Source organism: Gavialis gangeticus, unplaced genomic scaffold (genome assembly GCF_001723915.1).
Source record: "Gavialis gangeticus isolate Ggan-Ray unplaced genomic scaffold, GavGan_comp1, whole genome shotgun sequence".
NCBI classification, from domain to species: Eukaryota; Metazoa; Chordata; order Crocodylia; family Gavialidae; genus Gavialis; species Gavialis gangeticus.
The window spans coordinates 36888841-36899404 of NW_017729022.1; the positions used below are offsets into that span (position 1 = coordinate 36888841).

A 10564-nucleotide genomic window follows, 5' to 3' on the forward strand; every position below is an offset into this window, starting at 1 on the left:
AAAACACTTCTCAGAGATGAACCTATGAACTTCACTTCATCAACCTCCTGGATACTAAAAATCATGGACTAAATATAGACATTGGATTTATGACACATTATAACTTGCCTGACATCTGACTCCCCAGGTTACCTCTCCACTAGTTAACTCCTACATTCATCCCCCTTTTCCCCTCTACCCAGCCTGTCTCTTGCCCACTGACTCCACAGTTTACATCTTCACTGACTTCCTGTCTCATATGCATACCAGCCCAGCCTCTGGCTTCTTTACTTTTCATTCCATCCAGAAAGAGCACACACCAACTGCAGAAACTTCCTCAGGATGATGAAGGGTTTTTAAATCCGAAAGCTTGCTTAAATATTTTTTTTCCAGCTATTTAAGTTGGTCTAATAAAAGATATCAGATTCACCCAAAGAACCTTGTCTGCCTATGTCCTTAGAGCAACCTACATCCTTGCAATTAAGCCAAATAGTTCATTCCATAGCTTGTCTTTACAGCATATACATGTGGCACCTTCAGTTCATCTCCAAGATTTATGGAGTAAGAAACTTCATGAGGAGATAGCCCACATTACCTACTAATAGGTACAGTTGCTGTTTGATATGCACACCCTTGCACTTCTTCCATTCTCACTTCCTTGGACAGCAAGAGGAGTGAGGAGTATCACACCTCTCTGAATCTGAGATGATGAAGTGAGGAAAGGGGCTCTGTCCTGAATGAACAGGCTTAAATGGTTCCAAAATTTGTAAAGTGGAAGGTTCCAGTTGTGGGGAATTATGGCAACAATATATGATGTGAAGTTCAATCTTGAGTGGTAAGTAACCAAAGTTTTTCTTTATTGCTATAAGTAAGGAAACAGACCATTCACTTGATTTTGTTTCTTTTTATATATTTTTACTAGGGCTTGGAGAGGGACCATATATTTTGGCAAGCTATGGACAGAATGATACTATCATAGGAGCCAACCTTACTAACAGAAAGATATTTCCTCTGCCTAAAATCAGTACCTATGGAAAGGTGTTCATTAATTTTATGATAACACCAGGCCTTTTCAAGGACAAAGATTTATGTAAGTATTCTTAATATTAAGATAGTTACAACGTTAGTTTAACTATGCATGCCAACAATGTGCCCTTGTTGTGAAGAAGACTAATGGCATACTGGGCTGAATTAGAAAGAGCATTGCCAGCATATCTGGTGAAGTCATTATTCTCCACTATTTGGAACTGGTGAGGCCACATCTGGAGTACTTGAACCCCCCTCCCCCCCATTAAAGAAAGGTTGTAGACAAACTGGAAAAAGTTCAGTGGAGGGCAATGAAAATGGTTAGGGGGCACCTGACTTATGAGGAGAGGCTGAGGGAACTCGGCTTATTTAGCCTGGCAAAGAGAAGACTGAGGCAGAGTTTAATTGCAGCCTTCAACTACCTGACGGGTGGCTACAAAAAGGATAGAGCTAGGTTGTTCTCAGACAACAGAACAAGGAGCAACGGTCTCAAGTCACTGGAAGTTTTGGTTAGATAGTGGGAAGAACTTTATCACTGGGAGGGTAGTAAAGCACTGGAACAGGTTACCCGAAGAGGTTGTGGACTCTCTATCCTTGGAGGTTTTTAATACCTGGCTAGACAAAGCCTCAGCTGGGATGATTTAGTTAGGGATGGTCTTGCTTTGAGCAGGGGGTTGAACTAGATGACCTCCTGAGCTCCCTTCCGACACCGATTTTTATGATTCTCTCTGTTTCAGCTACTCAAGGGTCTATTTAAAAATTTATTCATTTTCTAAAATAAGTTGCAATGATTTTTATCCTTTGAGTTTCATGAGATGAAAATAGCCAGTCTGAAAAATGATCGTCCCTATTATAAAACAAAAAGAATAGCTCATTTTAGAAAATTTAGCTTCAAGCTTTAATGTTAAGAAAGTATATTAGGGGTGCAACAAAACATAAATGAATGGAAATGCTTCTGTATGAGCAATTTTAATTGTCTTGCATAACAAAATGCTTTTCATTAGTAACTATGAAGCCCATAATTTAGAAGATGTTTACAGAAAACTCTTTATGCCAATACTCAGATAAACTCAGCTCTGCTTATTTCTGTCTATAGTTGTATCATGCAAATCTCTCTTAGCAGTTTCAGCTCTTCACTCAGTGACCTGACCAGTGTAACCAAAAATGTTATTTTTTATTCCAGTTTTTCATGTAATGGTTATATTCGATTTATATTGTGTTTGATCTTGTGCTTCAGAAATCAGTAGGGGCATTGCCATTTCCTTCAGTGGTTGTATAATTAGGTCATGGACAGGATTATATTTCTAGCAAGAAATACCCTTTTTAGAGTAGCTAAATGTGAGTGTATAGATGTACCAGCAAATTTTCTTGGGAAAGACACGGTGATTCCAGAAAAGTTTGAGCTCTTTAAAACAGGGACTTTTTGGCAGTATGTCAATTTCCAGAATCACATGTAATGTCTGTCCATTTGCACAGAATGCAACAGGGTGCGTCTCCCGTTCTTGTCCTGTCCCCACCTTCCCCCAGGTCCAGGGACTCTGTCTGGCACCTCAAACTCTACTGCCCCAGGAAGGCAGAGCAAGGCTCATAGATTGCTGTGCAGTTGCATTGCTTAGCTTTGTCTTTCTTTGTGGACAAGATAAAGCCCTTCCTGCCCGAGGAGCAGAGCAGATATCTATCTCTGAGACCCTCCTGCCATGTCAACAATATCTGTTCCTGTCGCATCATGATCTTTGGTGTTGTTTGCAAGCCAGAATGGAAGAAGGGGCTGTTTCTGCCTGGTTTTGAATTGGAGACCTTTGTGAAGCAAATGTGACAGCTACAGAAACCAAAGGTACTACAGAAAAGGAAATCACTGATCACCAGGAACTCATGGGTGGTTAAGTTCATGTCTGGTCCTTCAAAAGTCAGTTCTAAGTTTCTACAAGAGGCAAATGCCAGGGCCAGGATGAAAAGGGGACTCCTTACCACCTCTTCAGAAGCAGAGGCAAAGTCAGATCCCTGCCTAGTAGTAGCATGGCTGAAAGCTCCACCTGTGCTTAGTGCAGAGACTGGCTGTAGTAATTCATAAAGGCCTTGGCTGGGATGAAGGGAAGCCCCTACAGCCCTTCTTCTACACTTGAAGTGGAGCCAGCATCATAACCCTTCCTGGCACTGCCAGCCTCCCACAGGTTGACAGGAGGGGGGGAATTCCAGTGCCAACACCTGCTGCTTAGCCGGGGACACCACCTGCACTGCGTCTCCCACTGTGGGCTTGTCTGTGCCAAACTGGTTGGTGAGCTTGTAGACCACATGGGAAAGGCCTTGGTTGTATCCACATACCTATACATGTTTCTGTACACCAGCCCACATAGGAGTTGAACGATCTCTTAGAATTGTGGCAGGCTTTGATTTCTGTGCCTGTAGGAGTATGGCAGTCACTGGGCCTTCTGTACTAGACTTAAAGAAATTGCAAGTCTTGTCTGCATTCATTTCCCTGAACTCCTCTTTCCATCTGACTTTACTAACTATAGTTTGTCAAAATTTGTCCTTTTGGGGGGGGAAAGAAAAAACCCCTCAACTGTAAACCTACGTCCCTCCATTTATTTAAAAGAAAATCACCACATAACAAAGATTATTTTCTATTTTCATAACTTTCCAGCCAAGTCTGATATAGAACCATAAGGGTAGGGAGCTGCAGGGTGCATGGGTGGCAGGGATCCACTGCAGGATGGAATTGAAATCAGTAAGCCTTTCGGTCTGTTAAAACTGAACCAGTGCTCTATGGCTTTGCATTCTCAGCTTGTGGGGAGGAGGTCACCACCATTCAGTGCTTTCCTTTGCATTGGGTTGTCTTTGGGAACCTTTGCAGATGGGATCCCAGCAAAACACTCTGGGATCTCTGCATACCAGCCCCCTGGCTGTGGAGTGCCAGCAGTACAGGCTTTTCCCATGCCCTGTGGCCCTTGAAACAGCCTGTAGGCATGTTTCTCATCACACTCTTGGGGTGCCGCAAACTACCTGGAAATTCTCGGCACTGCAAACGAATGTCTGTCCATAACCTTAGTATCTTATATGTTGTAATTTTCAAACCTTTTTAAGAGGTTATTTTTATAATGACTCTGAAATTGTGTTCAAAAGCAATGGAGTGATTGGCAGTGGAGAAAATAAGTTTTTGAAAACTTTTGAAAATGGAAAGCTGAGGAAGTAGAAGAAAGAATGAAGTCTAATGAAATTATTTAAGTATATAAAATAATTTAAGTGAAATGCTGAAGGTGTTTGAAAGCTGCATTAATTTGATGTAGCACATGGGCATTGTTTTCATATCTTTTGAGGATGAAATAATATTTGTAGAAAATACAGAAGCTCCAAATTTCTAACTATGCTTGCAGCTAAATTTTAGCCATTTCCCCACTTTTTTTTTAATATCTAAAATCTTCAAATGAGTTGCTATGTTTGGATTTTTTGTTTGTTTCTAGTCTGGGCTAAATTTAAGAATTTTAAGTTTAAAAACAACTTTTCTCATGTTACTTTGCCTGAATGTTAAAGTGCCTGAAATCTCAAGAGAGAAAAGAGGTTTTCACAAAACTTGGCCCTGGTCTTGCAGAGAGAGACTAAATGATTACCTAGCCAAATGTTCAGTATTTACATGGAGCTTACCTGTACTTGAATATTGCTATTTGAGGATACCTAGAGATGCTGTGTATCTCCTTCACTGGAGACTAGGTATATTTGATTATGCCTCAGTGCAGGGGAACATGGGATTGATCTCATGAGCTCTCAAATCCAATACTCTGCATTCATGGACAACAACTTGTCCTTAAAAGTCCATAAGAAATGCACCAAAACTACATTGTGCCACACCACAAAGTGCCATGTAAGAAAAGTAGCCTCCTCCCCCTCCCCCCTGCAATCCTATAATGTGCCAGAAATAAGGAGAAGAGAACAAGGGTGCTGCTAGTGCTTTGCTACTGCAATGACAGTGAATTGGAAACGTTAGCTCAAAACAGGGGTGTCGCGCTTACTTTGCATCCCACGCTAGATCTGGACCATAGGGCTCTTTGTGGGCTGGATCCAGCTCAGGGCAGATGGCAGCTCTGACCCCCACATAGGGCATACAGTGGTGGTCCAGCTCCTGCCCTGGCATGGGGCACAAGGTGCCGCTTTGGCTCCCAGCTATCCTGTGCTGGATTTGAAGCTGTCACCCCTGCCGTGTACCTCATGCTATGGGGGCAGCTCTAGCTTTGGCATGGGACATGGGGAACACAGTGGAAGCTATGCAAGGGGTGGTGATGGAACAATGGCAGAAGAACTGAGACTGGCAGTGGCAAGGGGTGAAGTGGCCAGAAGGCAACCAGGGCTATATCAGCTCTCGCTCACCTTCCTGCTGTCAATGGCTATGTCTGCCCAGGGTATAAAGGGGCCTGGATTCCATGGCAAGCTATGCCTACAACTTCCGGAGGCAGGCCAGCTTGAGAAGCTCCGTGGGCCACTTATTTGACACTGCTGGCTTAAAACACTCACAAATGATTTTAGGAAGGATGTCCATATTCCCTGCTACAGAAGAAGGCAAAAAATCCCAGGGGTCCTTGTCAATTTGACAAAAATTGTTTCCTGCCCTCCAAACCCAGTGCTTGATTTGAACCATCGAATGTGAATGAGACCCACAAACCAGACACTTGAGTTTCCTAGGTGTTACTGGGATCACCAGTACGTCAGCCAAATCCCCATCCTTATTCACAGCAAATGTGTAGATATGTGCCTTCTCTGAATAGATATATAAAACAAACCCAGAGATCAAATGATGCATTCATAGGAGTAAAATAATTATTTCTGGCCCCAGCAGGTAGCCAGTGAGAGCTCAGCAGCACAAAACTATCAGATAACCAGCCTGAAAGGAGCTGCAAGAACACTAAGTCCTCAAATCCACACATCTCATACTTTGATTACTACTTCAAAATCACCACTGTTCCATTATACTACCCCTTCCGTGAACTTAATTGGGCTCCTTGCCCCCATTACTTTATTTCCTAAACTTTACTCTGTTAGGCTGACAATACACATGCTCAGGGGTCCCCTTGCCCCTGAGCATTTTAATTAGAATGGTTCCCAGGCAGCTGCTGTAATTAAAATGGCTCACTGTCACATGTATTAAGTCCCTGCACATTTCAAAATGGCTGTGGGATGCTTTAGCTAAAGCTCATTTGACAAGTTTTAAATAACGTGTGCCCACGGCCATTTTGAAATGTGTGGGGGCTTAATAAATGTGACAGTAAGGTGATTCTGGTGTGTTCTAATTAGAATGTGAATGAGCACATCTATAGGCAGCCCTAATTAGATACCAGAGGCTCCTTGTCTTTAGCAGTGGCAGTGAATGGGGCAGCACCAGTAGCTGCTAACTTTGCACGTCTTCCCTGCCTCCCTTCCCACCCCACCCTCCCTCTACACTGCATAGATACCTTCTTGTGATTCCCAATATTAATTTGCTTTTGACTATTTTGTACTTGTTTGATCTTGTGCCAAAATTTGGAGTTGGATTAAATGGTTCCTTCTGTCTTTACACTTCAATTCTATTGCTATTTTGTAAACAAACCCTGGAGAATTTTTGTCAGGAGCAGCAGTTTTAACGTAAACTACCCAACAGCCACTCTGTACTTTTATAGCTTTTGCTACTTACAGTTGTGGGCTACATGGACCTTTGGTTTGACCCAGTGTACAAGTCTTATGTTCTTTAACCATTCTGCAGTTGAAACTAGCATCTGATTGATTTGTATTTTGTTTGTGACAGCTCCATCTCTTGTTTCCCTCGAGTCTGCTGAAAGGCCAAACTATTTCCTGTGTGTCCATGACAATGCAACTATTTATTTAGAACAGTGGCAGGCAAGTTCATCATTTCGGAGAAGAGCCACATTCTTTCACCACCAGGGCCTCTGGATTCCAGGATACAGTGCGTTTGAACTGCACAGCAAAAAAGGCTTTTTCATTATACTCACAGCGTCTGGTGTTAAAGTGTCAAAATATAATGACTCCGAAGAATTCAAACGTTCAAGTAGCTTTAGCATTGAAGGTAATTTAAAGTTGATCCCAAAAGATGTTGTATTCATTTTTTTCTAGTAGTCTTAAGAGGGCTGCCCCTCACTGCATCTCCATCATTGATAGTAACAAGTACTTACTTCCTCTTTTTACTGTTATTTCCCCAACCTCAGTCTCCAAACATTACTGATTTCCTAATCATTAGATTTTGGAGCTTGCCTTAAGAATATGATCCATATGTAAATTGGTTACTGATCATTTTGTTGGAAATGAATTTGAAACCGTTATAAAAAGCAGATAGACGGTAATAAAGTTAATGTGCTGTTAATATATTTTCTGTTCTTTGAATGAGAGAGTTGCATTGTGTCTGAGGCTGGTGAATCCTCCAACATATGTAATATATTATTAGTAAATAGGTTTATTGTCTATATTTTGTGACTAACTAAATAGCTGTTTATATTGTTGATACTCCAAACCTCTGGACAATCATAGGATTATTTCTACTTTAAAAGCTTTTTATAAAAACATTATTACCAGTTTGGTAACCAATTTTGTCAAGATGCTATAAGGAGTTTCATTTCTCTGAATACTCTGATGTGTACATCATAGAAAAGATTTTGATTCAATAATTACTATGATTTTTTTTTGTTTCTTAGAGCTCCATGCATCAGTGCCTTATAGGAGAATGTGTGAATGGAGATATGAACCTTGTGCTAGTCCATGTGTTAGTACATGTAGTGACCCTGAAGGAGTAACATGTAAATTTCTTCCACCGTAAGTCAAAAGAAAATATTTCTACCATACTGTTTTTATAGCATATTGTAACAATTGTTTTGTTACTCAAAAGGGCATGGGCAAGCGGCAGAGCAGCCTGCAGGTGGCTGCCCTCCCAATAAGGCACAGCTGCCTGATTGGGAACAGGGCCAAACTGTTTGAAATAAAAGCAGGCCCTGAGCAATGGAGCCAGCAGTCTGCTGCAAGCAGCCAAGGAGAGAGCATCACCCTGATGAAGCTCCTGTTCATAACGTCTTGGAGGTACAGGGCAGGAACTGTGGGGATGGCTGGAGGTTCCTGGTCCTGGGGCATGACCTAAAACTACACTCTGCTGGGGCTAGATGGTGTCGTAGGACTGCTAGTGGCAGGGCAGTCTCCAGGAAATGCTACATCTGTACCTTCCCAGTGAAGGGTGAGTATGGGGTGCCAGAAAGCCTCAGCTCCCACTGCCTTGAAGGTTACCCTGTGTAGGGGAAAGGCTAAAGGAGCACACCCTGAAGACAAAACAAGGGCCTAGGCTTACAGTGAGGTCTGAGGCAGGGCCCAGGCTGTAGAAGGTGGCCTGAGGCAGGGCCCAGGTTCACAGCAAGACATAAGGTGTTTGAAGGAGCTGGGTGTGAGGCACCAGGGGGCTGGGGCCCTAAGCCCATGAAGGAGCTGGGTGTGAAGCTCCTGGGGCAAGGGAATTAAGGCCCTGGGAGTCCTGAGTAAATGAGATTGTGAGCCCAGTCTTGAGGGCACAGGGATTGTGAGCCCAGTGTGAGGATGGATGCCATCTGTGCGGTATGGGACATGATATAAGGGAAGGTTCAGAGCCATGTATATATGCCCTTGGTATCAGGGCAAGTAAATGAGCAGCCTCCCGCCTGGTTAACCTCTTCTGATGAGTATTATCAAAGGTGTGGCAGGTGAGGTAGGCGGGCGGTTAGCCCTGAGACAAATGACTACCAGCCTCAGGACGCCCACTTGTTACACATATATATTCCATTTTTTACCATTTTATACCACTTACTTCACTGGAGTTACAATAAGGATGAACTGGTTTCATGTGTCCTGTAAAATGATGGGGCTCAGTAGCTATGATACAGGCTCATCTTTATGGGGCATAGACCATAACTGAGAACAAAGAGAGAGTGCTGAAGATCTGGGAGACTTGGTAATGGGATATAGAGATTTTCCTCATGAACTCAGTGGTTCAAGCCCATCACAGGTTGGCACTAAGAAAAGAAATCTTCTTTGGCTTCTGTAAATGGGATGATAGTCTTCATCCCTTTTGTAGAAAACAAATATATTAAATAGGTGTAGTGTGTGGATATCTTCTTCGCTTTTGTTAGCAAAGACATAGTATATGTATAAATTATGGAAAACCTACAAAAAACAGTATTGCAGTTGGCACGTTTACTTGGGCATTCACACACAAGCCAAATATTGAATGAATGATGAGTTTTGAACTTTGTCAAGTGATATGAAACAGGTTGTCATATGTTATGCAAGTCTATAGTGCATATTTCAATCCACTACTTGTTAGTGGTAAATAGCCCTTCCATCTCCAAGGGTCTATTTCTACCACAACCTGCAAGCACTAACATAAAAAAGGGAATCTTTAAAAACAAACAAACAAAAAAGAACAAGCATAAAGTTTGTTTGCAAAAGTGGTTGTACTTTAGGTGTTTTAGGATATCGCTACAGTCCTCTACTGTTTGTCACCAGAAATACATTGCTAATTTAGGTTGCCTGTGATGGTTCTAAGCTACTTTTCTTGGACATTTCAATATTGTTGAAACTGTAATTGTTAAGCACCATTTTAATATGTGCCTCACTAAATTTAGGTTATGCATGCAATTTGTGTTAATGGCAATTAGGAACACGAGACTCTCCAGAGGCAGTCTGAATGCCTTCGTAATATCAAAAATGTACTTATTTGTGCAGTATAATGATCCCCTACTAGTTTTTAGAGGGCTGTGTCACATCTTTAGAAGCTCTATAGGATCTGACTGTATCTAGCCTTCTAAAGTGCCTGGAAGGCATGAGTAAGCTATAAATGCCTTAAGCTATATGAATGTATAGCTTAAGCTATAAAAGCATAAGCTGTAAATGCCTAGAAGTGAAAAAGCTCTCAGGAACAGACATGGATGCAGTGAAATCTTGAAAAAGCTGTTTCATGAAACAATGTAGATATTCTGGACTTGCAATTTTTTCTAGAATAATTTTAGAAATTATAATTAAACACTTTTTTGTAGGGTTGAAGGGTGCTTACCATATTGTCCTAAGAATATGATCCTTGATGAGGTGACACTTAAATGTGTTTATCCTGAGGACTGTAAGTATTTTTTCTTGTTTAATGTTACAAATCATTCTTCAGATAATAGTAAAGGTGTTTGTTTGTTTATTTTTAATATAACTTATTTTGTTATGATGACAAGAGCTAACAGCAAGGATTTCGTAGGGTGATATCTTTTATTGGACCAGCTATGTAGTTGGGATAGAATTGGGCAAAGTTTCAAAGGTAAGCCATTCTTTAGGTCTTGAGCTACTTGGAAATTTTCCATCAGACCATTTTTTCTAGGGGGAAATGGTGATTTGGTTAAAAGTGAAATTTATTGTGGGCGTGTTAACTTAAAATTATTCTTATTATGCAACTTGGGGAGGTTTTGACAGTGCTAGTTTTCATACCCAGGTTCTTGGCAAGCAGCTTGAAGGCTCGTCTTGGAGTTAGGAGTAGAAAGGAGGAGAGGTGAATACAGTGCAATTGTTTCAATTCTTCTTGCAGAAG

At 41.6% G+C, this 10564-nt stretch overlaps 1 protein-coding gene across 1 annotated transcript in view; it reads left to right on the plus strand.

The window, feature by feature from the left end:
• OTOGL (otogelin like) overlaps positions 1–10564 on the plus strand; it is a 187639-nt gene that overhangs the window by 131785 nt on the left and 45290 nt on the right. Inside the window, exons 32-35 of the mRNA XM_019514788.1 lie at positions 902–1069; positions 6773–7051; positions 7674–7791; positions 10032–10111. Coding sequence (XP_019370333.1) covers positions 902–1069; positions 6773–7051; positions 7674–7791; positions 10032–10111 — 645 coding nt within the window. The remainder of the gene's footprint in view (positions 1–901; positions 1070–6772; positions 7052–7673; positions 7792–10031; positions 10112–10564) is intronic.